The sequence below is a fragment of the Styela clava genome, chromosome 5, assembly GCF_964204865.1.
Source record: "Styela clava chromosome 5, kaStyClav1.hap1.2, whole genome shotgun sequence".
Taxonomy (NCBI): Eukaryota; Metazoa; Chordata; class Ascidiacea; order Stolidobranchia; family Styelidae; genus Styela; species Styela clava.
In genome coordinates, this window is record NC_135254.1 from 3908220 (window position 1) to 3925609 (window position 17390).

At 34.1% G+C, this 17390-nt stretch overlaps 1 protein-coding gene across 1 annotated transcript in view; it reads left to right on the forward strand.

Moving 5' to 3' along the window:
- The first annotated feature begins 3596 nt into the window (after positions 1-3596).
- Positions 3597-17390, forward strand: part of LOC120344624 (uncharacterized) — a 75953-nt gene continuing 62159 nt past the window's right edge. Inside the window, exons 1-2 of the mRNA XM_078112664.1 lie at positions 3597-4890; positions 5857-6057. Of these exons, the coding sequence (XP_077968790.1) occupies positions 3597-4890; positions 5857-6057 (1495 nt within the window). The remainder of the gene's footprint in view (positions 4891-5856; positions 6058-17390) is intronic.

A 17390-nucleotide genomic window follows, 5' to 3' on the forward strand; every position in this document is an offset into this window, starting at 1 on the left:
CAATTGTCAGTCCATGTCAAGTATGGGATTAGTACTTAGTCAGTTGTTCATTCCAGATGCACTTAATGGTTGAGGTTGAGGAAGACGTAACTGACTAGCGGTTGAACGAAGCACTCTGCGGCAGCAATGAGTTCAGCAATCCTCTCGCACATAATTATTCTGCAACCCCATGCAGGGTAATTAGAAGTGCGGTGCACATTCCTAACGCCTAGCATGATGCACCACGCCGCCAAACCCACGAATCTGTCTGCAGACTTTATTACCATGATCTAGGATTTTAATGGATGTTGAAAAAACCTTTTATTGCTCTGTGGTTTACAAACGCTTTTTTGTTGATTATATAACTTCAAATATTCATTTAGATGATGTTGTGGGAAGGAATAGGGCAATAATCAATTACTGTTATGGTTTCCCTTCCAAATAAATTCAATTAATCCGTGTATTTGTGAAAAAACTTTATTAGCATTCCGGTTTATAGAGAAATAGGTTTTAGAATTCTATTGTGTTAAGCAGCGTTCGTTGAGACATACCCAATATGTTTCAGAATGCTAATAAGAAATATTTTGGGTGACATGCTATGTGATGTTGACAGCCTCATTCTTCTAAGCACAATTGCGCTGTTATGTTTATGTGCATTATATATGTTTAATAACAACAGCTTCATCATTCAATCTTCGCTTTGGACAGTTTTATATACATAAATATTTCGTTGAATTTCTAAGTTAATTTTGAGCACTACAATTTTTTGTTTCACAAAATATACAGTTTTGTTCTAGGGGCCCTTACTAAGTTGCCTACATTGAAATAGATGTGTATCCCAGTTTGGGAACCACTACACTAGACTAACCACAAATCTCACAAAGATCTAGACAGTTTTAGATATATCGGTTAGACTCTTCAAGTTTTTGTATTCATTTTGAGCACTGCAATTATCCTTCAGCAAATATACAGCTCTGTTCAAGTAATCCCTTACTGAAGTAGGCTGGTGTGGCAGAGTAGGTTTTGGTAGTCACCAAATTACAAAAGATCATATTAATTTATTACATTAATCTACTAGAAAATTGGCCATGTCTGTGTACTTTATTATATAATGATATAGGATTGAAGTGAAACCTTTATTGCTCTGTGATTTGCAAACTAATTTTTTGTTGAGTATAATATAGTTTCGAATGTCCTTTTTAAAGATGTTGTCAATGAATATAGGATATATTTTATTCATTTGACGTCGTATGGATTATTTATAAAGATTGAAAATAGGTTACTCTCCTAGGTTAATTTTGAATTCAGGTGATGCCAACCCTATCCAAATTCATTCTGGCTCAGTGGTTCTCAACCTTTTTTTTTATTCGTGGCCCATTTTTGTTGCCCAAAAATTCTTGTGGCTCATTCACTTTTTATTGCAAGGGGAAAACTACAAGAAAAATCGAGATCTTTCTGCGAAATTAAATTCTGCCACTTAAACGTTTATAATAAGAATGAGAATGTGACTTATATATATATATTGTTTTTTCTCCTAGTCTTGTGATATTACTAAAATCATTTAGGATTATTAATAATTATTAATGAACTAATTATTACAAATCATGATAAATCAAAAATAATTTTAATCACATACATAAATACAACTTTTGGATATTTTCTTGAAAATTAAAGTTTAGATCGGAATTCATCCATTTCATAACCTAACTTTGCATCTTACAAAAACTACATTTTGTTTAAAGTAAAGTCAATTACAAAATACAAAACAAACAGTGATGCTTATCACGAGAAAATAGCAAACAAAAATTTATACTAAGTGGCCTTATGCAAAGAGTGGTTTGTTTGCATTGCTGATTATGGCAACCAGCTATGTTATATCAGGGACAAAGTACAGAAAGAAACTTATTATAAAATACAAACCTCTTAATGAACTGTTCAAAATTTTGACAAAATTTATGGCATTTTCAATATAAAAAAAATTAAATTTTTAGTTACGATCAATATCGTTCAATTCCAAAATTGTTATATTGTTACCTTTGGATCAAATTTTCAAAAGTTCAAATACCCCCTTTTAATTCATATACAGTAATTCATATACTTTCATTTTTTCTTTGGCTAAAAATGGTGAGAAGACTAACAGCTTTTGTCCAACTTTTTCTACAGACTAGTCAAAAGTACGGGGATTACAAAAACATCTGGATTACCCCATAATAAGTATTTTTAGTTCAAATGTGTATGTACTTGTACTACTGTACAATCACTTGTATTATAATGAAGTCTCATTATAATTTTAATATTTTTTTTCTTAACAAAATCTCACGACAAGGTTCCATACTTTGTGGCTTACTTGTTTCAAATAAAGTAAGATTTGTAAAATATTCAAAGTATATTATGCAGCAATCAATTTGCAATAAATTTCCTCAAGTGAGGGCACCCATATCTATACGCCGTGCTTCTAGCCTACTTGTGTCATTCTAGTAGAGTAGGAGTTGTAAGCATATAAACTTCTGTCTATTTATTTAGTTTTGAGTAGTTTTTTTTTAATTTATTAGATTTCGATATCTTTGGCAGTGGCATTGATGATTGTCATTTCATTATGTATAGCAGTTTCAGTCAAATTTTTTAGGAAGACTTTTTTAGGTTTGCTGTTATACTTTACAAAGAAGTAACTTTTATTTGAATGAGCCAAAGTACTATGTTTTTGCTATTTTCATTTTCCCATATAGAATAGATTTAAAGATTTAGGATTCATTACAGAATGCTACAATAGTCTATTAATTTGGGGTATACATTCTCTGAATGGAATAGGCAGCAGTTATTTCAATGTTATACAAAGTACCCCAATGGGCTGTGGCAACAAGGCTTTTGACAAGTAAGCACCAGGTGATTCCAGTTTGCCAGTTCTGCAATGTGCATGTGTTTCCTTTGTGAAACAGTCATGTTCAAATAGTTTCAGAATGCTTTAGTATATAGGTTGCTGTATTCTGAGGTAATGTATAGGTTCAAAATACTCATCATTTAAGGCATAACCAAGTATGTGTTCTATTGTAAAATCCTTACATTCATAAACTCTGCTCTGCTGTAAAATGTAGCTAATTTATAGATAGTATATTTTACCTAAATTCTTCCATTCCTAAATTGTTTCTAGGGGACAAGCTTTGTTATGATATATACAATTATTGTGTGGTGATATAATTCTTGCACTGATTGGAGTTGGCAAATTTGTGTGATTATTTCAGCCATGTGGATCTTGCTATATTATTTTACATTCTTTAAGCAGTATTGAAGGGTTTTCATATTATTATGGATGTGTTGTCACTTGTCACTATCAAAATATTAAGATTTTCTATTTGACTTTGAGCTCTGCCTTATTGTTGGCATATATTCACACTAGCGAAGAAAGACCTTATGGAACTAGTTTTTAGTTCCATAAAATAAATAGCATAAATGGTAAACAAGTTATGCTTTATGGAACCATCTGAACTAGCGAAGTCAAAACTAACTTCCAATAGATAAACACTTTTTTATTCAAGCCATGCTTGATAAACACTAAACTATTATTATCAGATCTTAGTTTAACGCTTATATTATAAATAAGAGTTTGTTAAAGTATGAAGATGAATTCACAAGTAATGAACCAGGCTAGAGCAAAACAGTCAGATCGTCTCATGACATCATATGATAGGTTCAAAGAGAAAGGGTTTCTTTGTGATTTCAACATCAACGTCGGTGAAAAATCATTCCGAGTGCATCGTACTGTCTTGGCAGCCTCTTCAGAATACTTTGAAGCCATGTTTTCAAGCAACTTGAAGGAAGTTCATGACGGTCAAGTTAATATGAAGGATGTCGATCAGAATGGGATCGCACAATGTGTAGAGTTCATGTATAAAGGAAAGGCAGATTTGAAAATAGAAAACATTCAGCATACCCTGCATGCTTCCAATCTTTTACAAATGGAGGAATTAACGAATCTTTGTTTTCAATTCTTGGAAATTAACATTTCTCCAATAAATTGTCTCTATGTAATCAACTTGGCCCAAATGTATGACCGTCGGGATATAAAACAACAAGCTGTACAGGTCGTGATTGATAATTTTGAATCTGTTATTTCTTCCGAGATGTTTCCATTCATCACCAAATCAGATCTCTTGCATTACATAAGTAACCAGACTTACCAAACATTATGGAAAGCTGTGGTAACATGGGCAAAAGGAAAAGATAACGTAGATGTTTCTGAACTCTTCAAGATCGAGCAATTTCCCTTCAAATTTCTTCTGGAAACTGTCCTCAAAGAACCCATTGTTAAAAACAATAAAACAGCTGAGAAATCCGTATTCACTGCATTGTTTTTTGATGTCAAAAAACTTGAGACAAACCTTGATATTGACAACTGCTTTATCTTGAAGAATCTCTCCGAAACCAATCAAATTCCTGAACAAACAACAGTTAAGGATTCCATTAATCAATTCTTGGAGACAAATTTTGAACAAATTAGCAAGAAAAAGGAATTTCTTGATATCAGCAAGGATGACATACTGAGACTTTTCAAATCTTCAGAAACAAAGTATTCTTCTGAGACTATCAAATATGGGGGGATGATGAAATGGGTGAAACATGATGTCAAAAACAGAAGAAAAATCTTCCAAGATCTATTTAGCTTGCTGAAACTTGGAGATTTATCTCTCGAATTCCTAAAAGAGACAGTTCGAATTGAATCCTTAGTGAAAAAATCAGATAAATGCATTGATTTGCTTATCGATGAAATATTTTCACGAGCATCTTTAAAAGCTGAAGAAAAGCCAAAGGCAGAGCAACCTTTGGCTCTACCAGTTTCAAAGGATGATGAGGAAGGATCTTCTGTCATTGGAGGGGCATCTGGTTATGGCACTGCCAGTTCCAGACCAGCTAATGGTAATAAAAATAAAGATTTATCATAAAGGTTTATTATACTATAAATACTGAAAAACAAAGATGACGTACTTTCCCTGTCATTTTTTATGAAACAGCGGTCTTACAATGTGAATCTGGAATATCTTTCATAAAACTCTCATTTGGCTAACAATTGGCCCAGAGTATACGCAACAGTGGCTAATTAATCGAAAAATATGGAAATATTGAAAACTTTTTGTATTGAAGTGCATTAGGAGGCACATTTGAAGTTACCCATGTCAGTAGTGTTTTTTTACTTCATACCCTCAGACATTTGACGCATTAAATATTTTTATAAAACATTAATTTACAAACAAGGCCATATACTTGCAGCCACTGATATATTTTGTTATGTAAAACGGCACTTTATTTTAAAGACCAGATTTTCCCTTGTATTGCATTGCCTACCCAATTTTTTACACACTTTGACATGACACAGGGTTTGAACCTGTGATGTGTAATCTGTCATGTCATCCTACAATTAAATCTAGCTCTTTAACCATTAGACCATCGGTTGGAAACTTTTTGAGCCGCGCCCCCAAATCTTACAAACTTTGCGCTCCCCTTTTGCTTTGAAAAAAGTCAAATGCCTTTGTAATTGGCAGGTTACTTTGTTTAATGTTGGCGCTGTAAGCGAGTTGGTCTCATAACTTAATTGCTCAAATTTTCAAAGGCATAAAAACGCATTGGAGTATAACCTCATCGTTCACTGTCGTATGAATAAAGCCATACTTGAGATAATCGTCATCATACATTCTTCTTTTCTGGTCATTTTGCAATACTTCGTAAATACAAGCTGAAGCCTAGCTTAAATCATATCTGACATATTGTGATAATACCCAAGATGTTTGCTTTATATAACATTCAGAAACACTTTTGCTTTGTTTATTCAATTAATTTTGCTCTGTGGTTTTTATTATTCTGTCTAAATGAAACCAATACCTTTAGGTTCTGTAGTACGAAGCGCTCAAGAGAAGGAAGTTGTAAAAGTCAAAGAAGAGTTTGAAGAAAGAATGAAGCAGATGGAATTAAAAAATGAACAAGAAAAGAGGGATGCGGAGAGAGAGCACGAAATAGAAATGAAGCGAGTGCAAGAAGAAAAGAGGAAAATGAAAATTGAGATTGAAAAGCTCAAAACTGAAAAGAAAGGTTTTTTAGATTTCTAAATTGTTATTAGTAATTGCGGGCTTATGCAGAAGAGACTGCTAATTGGCTTGGTGGTGTGGCTAAGCATTAGGAATACGCTCACCTTCACATCTCTGATTACCATGCATGGGTTCGCAGTATCGAATTCCTTGCGAGTTAATTATGTGCAATAAGATTGCTGGACTCCTTGTAGGGTGGTTCACGTAACCGCTGTTTGGGTATATCATCAAGTCCATGCATCTGAAAATAAATAGCTGGCTGAAAACTAATCCCATACCCAACATGGACTGTTAACCGGACGAGCGGCCATGGTTTGTCCTACGATTAGGCCGTCTCATTCACTTTCCTCTCCTGCAGGTTGAATATATAAATCTTATTCTACCATACCATACTAGACGTATTATTCTTGTTACTGATTTACATCGAAACCATGAAACTGCGTCTTGTCTAGTATCCCAATTCCCAGCTTGGGGTCTTTAGTTGAACATTTACTGTCATGAGTGTTTTGAAAAAGTTAGTCAATATCAATAATTTTCACTCTTTTTTTAGATTTTGCTCAGCCTTCCAATATCTCTGCAACAAACCAGCTTGCTGTTTCCACTAGTGCAAACAAGTCCATTTCTCAAAAGACTGCTAAAGTCAAGTGTCAAGGTAAATTTTGTTGAGACATTTCTCCTGTTAATAATTATTTTCAAATTGGTCAAATATAAATCCATTTATTTTATTACAGCATCCTTTGAGGCCCATATCAAAAACACAAAAGAGTGAAAATACAACTAGACACAGTAAATGTAAATCTGAATATGAATTTGTGTCTTATCATACCTTGGCTTTTAAACTTCTATATCACAGGCATTTCCTATGACTTTATAAATAACAAACAGTATTTCTGCTATACGTTTTGATTTTATCAATCCAAGTGCAGAATCTCAGTCTTGAAGTTAAAAATCAAGGCTCCAAATCGGGGTGGGCAATTACTTTCCTGGGCCGGAGTGGGCCAGTTCTAGATAATAGACTTGGTTACTGGGCCGGAGACTCAATATGAGACTATAAATAAAAACAGTTTATTGCATTTCGATAATAAAAAAGTGAATCCGCAACCACAATTTTTGGATTGAAAGGGGCAATGTATAATATATAAAAAAATAAAACAGAGGGAAACACCATAGATTTTGTTTTAGGAGGCACGCAACAGATTAAAAATGCTGTTAAGACTGTGTAAATCGCAAAATTTACAACACAAGTTATGTTGGGTTGCCTTTGAAAATTTTATCGTTTATCAGAAAATATGAATTTCCCAGAAACATGAACTCCCTGGAATTTTTCCAACGATGATATTTTAAAAATAATCATAAGTGCCAAATGAATAGTGAAAAATTTCAAGGTCGCAAAAATCTGAATCCAAGTTATTTATAATCCGTTCAATAGTGTATCGCGTATTTCATGTCCGTAGATTACCGTAGTATTTTAGAGTAGTACTGGTATTGCTTTTATTTTACCTTAGTCGACACAATGAACATAATCAAAATAATATGGCAAGGCATATTAAATGCCCGTATCAGCCACAGATTGAATATTTTGCGCATCAGTAAAATCATAATCCACTGAAAAAGTCTATTTTAAAGAGTGTCGCAATCGCAGCACTTGTTTCAGAGTCGTTGCATGGGAATTTTTGATCCCGATTTTTTGGAACCCCCCCTTTTTAAAAGTTCTGGATACGCCCACGTAGAAGGTGCTGTGCTGATTTGTGCCAGATGAAACACTTCTGCGGGCCGGATCTGGCCTACGGGCCGTAATTTGCCCATTATTGCTCTAAATCAAGTGCAGTTGCACTGTTTATTAATGCACTCCACAAAAAGGCTTTCAATATTATAGGTATATTAACCAGCCAAATACTCATATTTATCAATGACAGTGAATTTCATAATATTTTGTCTGATGCATATGACATATTCGAAGTTGTCTATGTCAGTGTTGTTTTTTACCTCATAATCTCAGAAATTCGATACATTAAATTTTTTTGATTCATTTCTCTACATAAAAGGATACTCTCGCAGCCATTGATATGTAAAAAGGACTTTATTTAAAAAAGAAATTTTCGTTGTAAGACATTGCCGGCTCAATTAATTACACACTTTGACATGAGGGGGAAACAGGGTTTGAACCTGAGATGTGTAATCTATAAAGCCTACAGTTAGGTCTAGGTCGTTAACCACTAGACCAGGGGTTCCTAAGCTCTTTTCAGGACGACCTCAAAGACAACTTTCAAGTGTCCAGTGCATCCCCATTTCAATATATATATTTTTCATGAAACGTTAGAGCAGTGGTTCTCAACCGGGGGCCGATGGCCCCTCAAGGGGGGCCACGACACAAGGCTTAAAATTGACCACAAAACGACTTCGTTTGCATACTTTCCTTTTAAAATAAAATCCTCCGTTAATGCGGTATTTGCGATTGCAGGGTGTATTCACTTTCTTGTGAGTGAATTAATTGATCCTAATGGAACTTGGAATCTACCAATCAAAATAGTTTGCCGGTAGGCCGTCTAACCTGTAAACGGGCAGTTTCACTAATCACTAGACTGCGAGATAACCGTCGCTATCAAATTATAGACGCAAAACCCATTTGTAAATTCCCAATGCCCAAAATACGAAAATAGCACGACAGTCACGTTGAATTTGGCTTGACCAAAGTAAATCGAGATGAGAGAAAATGTGCGCAATGCTTGCATTGCTTGTGTGTAATTAGGGTGACAGCACATTTGAACCCACGCACATTTGAACCCATACATTTGCACCCGTATATCTGCGGGTTCAGTCTACGTGCGGATGCTAAAATCCATGGGTTAGGATGGTTTCAAATATCTGTAGGTGCAATAATAGTATGCAGGTGGAAATGTTAACGGGTTTAAATGTATGTGGGTTCAAATGTAATAGAACCGTAATTAGCAATGAATCATTACGTCCATCTAAACTTCAAAACCACCATGACAAAAAATATTCCCAGTTGAAAGAGGTTGATATCGGTTTCTTGGATGTCAAGCAAGTTAAATTCACAAGACATTGTCCAAGTCCTGTTTTATCAGAGGAAAAGCCCGCTCTTGAAGGGCTATGAAGTAGCATATCAGATTCTTACCCACTAATTAGTAAGAAAGCTCATTCACTTCTAGTTAAATTTGCCGAGTTCAATGTTAACAGTGACATTTGTCTGGCTATATATTCAAGACTTCCCCTTGATTGTATACTAAAAAGCTTTTACTTGTCTGTGGTTCGCTTTTGCATTCCATAAAAGATCATAAAAATATAATACAATCAAACAGTTTTATGGAATTGCAAACGGGGGCCACGAGTGCAAAAAGGCCACGTCATGTGGTGATATTGAGTTGAATAAGCTAAAACCAAACAGTGATGTCACAATGAGCACCTACATTTTTTTATAGCGTATGCATAGAGCGATGTCTATGGGCCTGTTTTACTGTAAGTCATGGTACAAACTGCTAACTTTAACATGGTTTGTCAAATCTTAGATGTGTTGTACATCCTCTACCATACCTCAGCGACCTCGCCGATCCCATGACCTGTTGGCGACCCTACCTACTCATCACTCCGACCTCATTTGGATTCGCGACCCCTGGTTTGGGAAACCCTGCACTAGACCATGGCATTGCCCAAAACTCAAATAACCACACAATAGCTTAATTACATCTAGGTACCATAATTTACATTTATTTATTTTATAATTATTTTATATATCATGGCACCTTTTAAATATCTTTGAACCCCCCAATCACAAGTATTATTGCTTAAATAAGAACAAACATTTTTTTTTGCTACAAGTTTTGGATTTATTTATCCAGGTGCAGAATCTCAGTCTTCAAGTCAAAATACTTCTGGTCTAAGAATCATCAACCAACAACCATCTCATGGGAAGTGGTCATGGGGTCGGTTGCAAGAATCACTGCCAGGACATGAAAGAGAGTGGACTCGTGTCATCGTCTACTCATTTCCTGCTGGAAGTCTGAAGGTGAGTTATGAAACAAATTTAATTTTTGGTTTGAAAATAAATCATAGATTTACTGGAATCAAGATTCTTATTCAAGAAGGTTGTTGTTCTTAATATTAATCCACATTGCACATCAGCATATTTGAACATCGATTGATTTAAATTTCTTTCCTAAATTAAATACCAGTGCAATAAATGAAGAATCACAATTTGTTGAAAGTAATATTTAGGGATGCCCACAATCTGATAGTTTGCCTAGAATTCTTTGGTACAATTATTGTTTTTGTGAATTTCTTGAATCAATTCATTGAGGGGTCACAAATATATATCTTATTGTCAATTCAGAAGCAAAATCATTATATTATATATGTCAAAATTTACTAAATACAACTTGATGTAAACAAAAACGTGGATGGAAAATAGAAAAGTTTCTGTCATACCCTTTGATTTCATTAATGCTCCAAATATGGTGATTTTGATATAATGGCAAAGACATCCCTTATAATAGTACTGACATGTTACTTTTTTATGCGATGGTTATTCATGTCTTTTGCTCGGGACAAGGCCCTATACAAGCAGTCACAAATATTTAGTAGGGTGGTTCACGTAACCACTGGTCTGTTACAGCCTCCTCCACAATCGAGTCCATGCTTCCGAAAACGAATAACTGGCTAAACAATCTCTTACGTGTAATAAAACTGTAACCGGATGAGAGGCTGTTGTTCGCCACTTGATTAAGTCGTCATATCAGCTTTTATCTCCGCAGGATAAATATGTTAATTCTGTCATATCTTATATTTAATGAAATTGTAGCTATCAGGCACTAATATCTAATGATATTTAAGAAGATATTATTATTTCGAATTTTCTGGTTCTGCATTTCCTATCCAATTTATTTCATCCTGGGTTAGGTGGTTGGCATGGATTTGAACCGAGATGTTCAATATGTGATGTCAGCATAGTTCAGTCCAACACTTCAACCATTAGGCCGACTGTTCCAAAACTTTTTGTTGGTGCGGCGCTGAATTTTTATGAAAAAAGCTGTGTACTTAATGTGTACTTTATGTTTGTAGACCTATACGACTTTTCTCTGCCTGATTTTATTTTGAAACTCTAAACAAACTCAACAGATAAATAAACTGCAGCTTGGGAAATTGCAGCAAGCAGTGTCCATCTCTATTGTTGCGTAACACTAGTGCACCGCGGTACACCCTTTGGTAACCACTGCGTTAGGCCATTGCACAGTCCAGAAGTTTGAAAGAAGTATTGCTTAATGTTTGCATTCACTCACATGAGTTATTGCTTCTCATAGAAATATACAGAATCAGTCAGTATTTTGTATAATGCTTATATGGGTTGACTCTGGTTCATGCTTTGTCCATCTATATTTAATTTAAACTGGTATGCTGATTGAATTCAGTTCTAATGGAAATTAAAGCTTTGAAAGGTTTGTTATTGAAAAAAAATTCGAATATAGAAGCCATTTGTGCAGTAAAATCATAACATAGCCATATATAGATCATGCTTGTTGAAACTTGAGTAATATTAAACTCATGGTTTGTTTAAATTTAATTTGTTCATAGAATTTAGTTCTTCTATGTTTAATTTAGAATTTGATTCAATGGTGCAGTAAAATCACGACAAGCTAAATATGTAGCGGGCTTCCTTATAATTTCTGATTTCAATGTTTAATTAAGTTGTTGGGTTGTCAAGTTGAATTAATCTATTCAAAACATCAAGTATTTTGTTAGAAATTTTTTAACTTCTGCTAAACTTTCATAGATATTCTGATATTTATATAAGTTTAACAAACCCCCAGGTATGAGAGATGATTAGTTTTGTTTGTTTCCTCAGGGGGTTTCATATGAAGCTCAAAAATTCACTGAATATTTTCCATATACTGGGGATGGAGATATATGTCTCAACTTACTCAAACAAGCATTCAATGCAGGATTGATTTTCAAGATTCAGGAAGTTGGTAACAGAAGAGGGAAAATTGTTTGGAACAATGAGTTTCCTCATAAGACTGATAGAACTGGAGGACCAGGAAAGTGAGTAATTTGTGTGTTTTATGTTTGGTGGTTAACTTACTTCATAAAATGTTAGGAAATAGGAAGGAATAAAACAAATTCAAAATCTTGTTATGTATTGCACTACAAAACAATTCAAAATTCTCTCAAAATCCTTATTTTGGTATCTAAATCGTCATTTATGGGAAATAATAAAAAATGGGATTCACAACCCCTGGTATTTAAGTTATTGCTCATAATGACCTTGGGATTTATTTCCATTCAAAGCATATAGACATATTGGATAAAATAGTTTTCCTAAAAATTATTCAAATTAATTCATTTGGATTTTACCAACCTTGCTCAAAAGAAAACTAAGCTCATTTTTATATAAAAACGATTTATTTAATTCAGAGTGACTTAATGTTTTTTAACTGCCAGGGTCTGGTCCAAAATTCCGGACATATCCACCTAACCATTCTTACCACAACTTGTATTTATTAAATAGACTAGATATTTAAATTATGATTCTAAAATGTTGTATTTTGGGCATCTGTACTACGTTTGTGGTTCTCAGTACCAATGGTATTGTTATAATTCACTCTCAAAACTCAAGACAAGTTGAATTTTGACATTTATTTGGAAGCCAGAGTCATTATTTGTTCTTGTTAAGAAGTTGCAATTTCAGACTTTTTAACAGAAACTAAAATGGTCGCTTATGATAAATTTGAATGTTGGTGCTCCCGAAGTATTCATACCAAAATGGCGCACAACCTGACATAGTATTGTAGCAGGTTAGGGTTGTTCAGGTTGTGCGTCATTTTAGTATGAATACTTCCAGAGCGCCTAAATGTTTGTCAACCAAGAGTTTGTAGCCATCATGACTTTTTCTTAATTACTCAGAAGAAATTTTTATGACTTCAAATCCCTAGGTGCAAGTTCTGTACTGCAATACTCTCCAGTCCAGATCTATAATTGTTAAACATGGTGGTCCTAATGTCTCCTATATAATCTCTGGTTTAGTTTGTTATTTCATACAATACTCACCGTAAATATAAGGTATAGTAGTTTCAAAACTCTTGGATTCATACTTTTTTAATTAGATATTAGAACCTTGGTTGTCGCCGCTCGATAACCAGTTTGGTTCCCCGCGACTTCCATTCGCCAGTAAAACTGTGTAAATTATATTTTTGTCGTAATTTATGATTATGATATTTTTTACTGGTTGGAAAAAATAAACTTGACTTGAAACAGAAGATTTACTGAATTTTTATTATTTTTCTATGAACATGTTCAAACAAAGTTCATAAATTATTTTTTTTTTTCAGCAGTGGATATCCTGATCCAAACCATACAATGAAACTGATAGAAGCATTGAAGGCGAAAGGATTTGAGTGTGAATTAATACAGGTGAGATAATTGTATTAATTTGACACTCTGGCAAAATATTTCTGTGCCCACTTTCTCCAACATGCATCCATATACGAGTAAATTGTCTTAAATTCCTGAAATATCAAGTTGGATGATAATCACTTGAAATTGATTTGAGTAATGAACTTGCTTAGTATCGGAGGTAGATAAAGGGTTGCTTTTTCACAAAGTTTTGTCTAATTCTCATTACTATTTGATTCGTTTTTACCTCCGAACAAGGCTCTGTACAAGCATCCACTGATATGTAAATGACTAGTATTTTACAGAGATACTGTAATTTTACCAGTGACAAGAAATTAGTTTTGTAGTTTGGGGAATGTGGAGCTTGGATAGATATAATAAATATAAAAAAAAACATAACATGTTTGAATAAGCTGCCCTATCATAGTATACAGATATACAAATTCTAGTTTTATTCTATTGGCTCTTGTATGTATTCTTTTTTCACCCTTACTACATATTTTGACTCCTGTAACATTTTCTTTTCACTTCCAGTAAATCTGATTTCACTTCTTCCTGCATACAATACTGAACGGAGATGTTGAACTCGCCTTCATTAAAACTACATCAAAGACCAAAGCAATATTGCCATTGCAGCCATATTGAAATTATAAAAATATTAATATTATGAGAAAATAATTTAATCAGAATTGTATTTGTGCCATTTCCGTGAGACTTGTATAATAACTGTGCTGTCATCGCAGATTACCAATATCATGTTTAAATTCTACGGCCCACCTCACCCATGGTGTATTAGATTTGGTAGGCAATGTTGAACAGAAAAGATTTCAGTCCTTTCAAATAAATAGTAGCTCCTTACATATTGTTAGATATCAGTGGCCGCTAAAAATTAATATTTTTGATGCATTTTTTGATCATTTTTATGTGGCTACCAATACTCTGAATAGGGCCCTGAACAAGTATCCAATGAGATATATGGAACTTCTATATTGCACGAATGATTCCTGTTTATCACTGTATATAACACGCTGGGTGCGGTGGTGATTGAACTTGGAGGTAGTGCGCATATGACCTGGGTTCTTTAGTCAGACATTTCAACATAGTCAAGTCCAAAACACTACGCTAATAGGATGGTTGCATTGCCAATATATTAGATTTGGTGGAATCAATCAGTATTATTATTAAAACATTATTTATTTGCATCAATTATATACTATTATCATATAATCAATTATAAGATTAAAATATGTTGAATTAGCTGGCATTTTTGTGTCAGTCACTCTACTTTAAAATTGACTCAAATTTCTGGTTATGTCCATTGGTTCAAAAAATTAATTATTCAAGTCTAATTTGATTTTAAAAATGTCCAACCCAACCTTGTGTGATTGAGCTCATGAATTAGGCTGTATAAATATTCTATTTCTGCTCTGGGTCCTAATTGTCGACCACATCTAAATGTATTAGTAATCGAAACATCTTCAATTTTCAATGTCATTCTTATACATATTAATGTTTTACTTTTATGATATATTGTATAATTATTCTGTAGGTTCCCCACTGCTGCTGTTAATTATACCACATTCCATCCAAACAATTCTTCTGATCTCCTAATTACCAACCACCACTGTATATATCTATCAATATCCTATAGCATTTTTATGTATTATTTTTATAATTGCGAAACCAAGCGCAGTTCTGTATAATAAAGGGTACCTCCAAAGTATGTGAACCAAGATGGCGGACACAAAAACGTAGTATGTGTACCAGGTACAATTTCAACGGGAGTCACTTGGCTAGTCCCCGAACTCGTAATAGAACTAAAATAAGGAAAATTGAAATATAAAATTATGGCCTAACCCTAACTTAGTACACATACCACGTTCCGGTGTCCGCCATCTTGGTTCACACACTTCGGGATTACCTAATATAAAGCATCTGACAATATACAAATCAGGGGTTCCAGCAAAATCATTTTATGGAAATATGTGACTTTGTATACTCTTGCACTTGCAATTAATTTGGCTATGTGCTCAAGTGTATTCTATGTGTTCTCGAACAAATTCAATAATAATACGAACGAATGTGTTAATATTTTTTTTAACAATTTATGCGACCAAGCCAATACTGTATTTACAAACTATTGAGAGTTCTGGAGCAAAAATACCACTGAGTTATTATTCCATCAAAATAATTTTTATATGTTTCAACTTTATAAATAATTTGATATGCATTAAAGTGTTTTTCAAACCAATTTGATATAAAGAATGTGTGATCTTGCAAAATTGATTATCATGCTGAAATTGTTTCAATATGGGGGACGGCAAACTTTTTCACTCCAAATGTATAAAACCAGTCTTAGTAACCAAGTTATTACACTATGAGTGATATGGGGTCCAATTGTGAGTACTCCCATAGTGTGTGTACCAGGTTAGGGTCAGGCAATAATTTTAACCAATTTTCCTTAGTTTTAGTTTTATTACTTACGAGTTCGGGGACTGTCTGTGTTAGCCAAGTGGATATACCCTTGTCCATAGGTTTCAGTCTCTTTACACAACTTGATGTAAAGTAGGCGAATAAAATTAGTTACCTCCATATTGGTACACATACTTCTACTAGGATACCAATAATAAATCAGCAAAACCCCTTTAAACATTTTTATTACTGAATAAGACCAACATGATAGAGTATCAGGAATGTCCAATCTGATTCGAATAAATATCCAGGAAATGTATTCTTTACTAAACATTAGGAATATGTTCAAAAATACCATTTCAGTATGTATTTAAAATATCGGTACTAGATTGTTTATTTGGCCATTCCCTCATGGGTGCTCCATCGTTAGGGCCAGATAGAAATAACTGGGTGATACTTCCTTGTAGTTGCAGTTGCAGCTTTATTTAACATACGGTAGTCTTTCTTGTAGTTGCAGGCACAAAAATTTTGGTCATTGATCTCATGACTCGAGAAGTTCGCTTTGCACAAGCTAGCTGTTGGACTCAGGTATAGGCTTCCGTAAAGGGACTGAAATTACAAAAATAAAAACTCGTTTCATGGGCCGCATGTCATTCAACTGCAGGTTGCACACCCCTAACATACACAAAGAACTTGTATTTACTATATCTAATGCGTATGGACTAGGACAAGACAACTCGATCATATCGCTTGTGGTTGAACTACCATTTAACAGAATTAATTCTGAAGGTATCTGAACAGCGAGGAAATTACCAAAAATAAAAATTTCATTTCACAGTATGATAATAACTAAGATGAAAACAATTCACTTCTTTTGTCCAGAAATAAGACTAGCTATAGAATTCCATCTACAGGGACAAGGGCAATTTCAGCTGTTTACCTCTAACCCCAATTGGTATAAAACTCTAAAATGCTAAGTCTGTCACAGTTGTGCAAATATTATTGCTTTCCTATTTCATATATCATCAAATGCTCAAGTTGTGGAATTTGGAAACATCAAAATTGACATTGGAAATAATGTATTGTGTTCATTTGAGTGCCAACCAGAACCTCTTTCGAGTTCTTCTGAGTGTTTCTTGTATAGAGCAAAGATTTTTCAACCTTTATGGAGGAGAGGAACCCCAACAAACATTTCAAAAGCTTAAGAACACCTGTGTAACTGAATATACATTATAATATGCCAATCAAAAAATGTGAAACGGAAATTTGATGTAGAGTAGAGCTAAGATCTTGAGCCCGAACCTGAAATTCGAGCCGGGTCTGGCTGTTCTATCGCTTACTTTTATTTTTAAATGGGGTGTTTTGGGCTCGAGAGACCGTGGTCTGCAAAAAAAAACAGAAGTTGCCTCATCAACACGACACTCTTGCAATGACAATTCAGGGATCTCCTGATTAAAATATGAAATTATTAAAATATGAAATTTCGGGTTTGCTTCGAGCCTGCAAATCCAGTTAATTAGT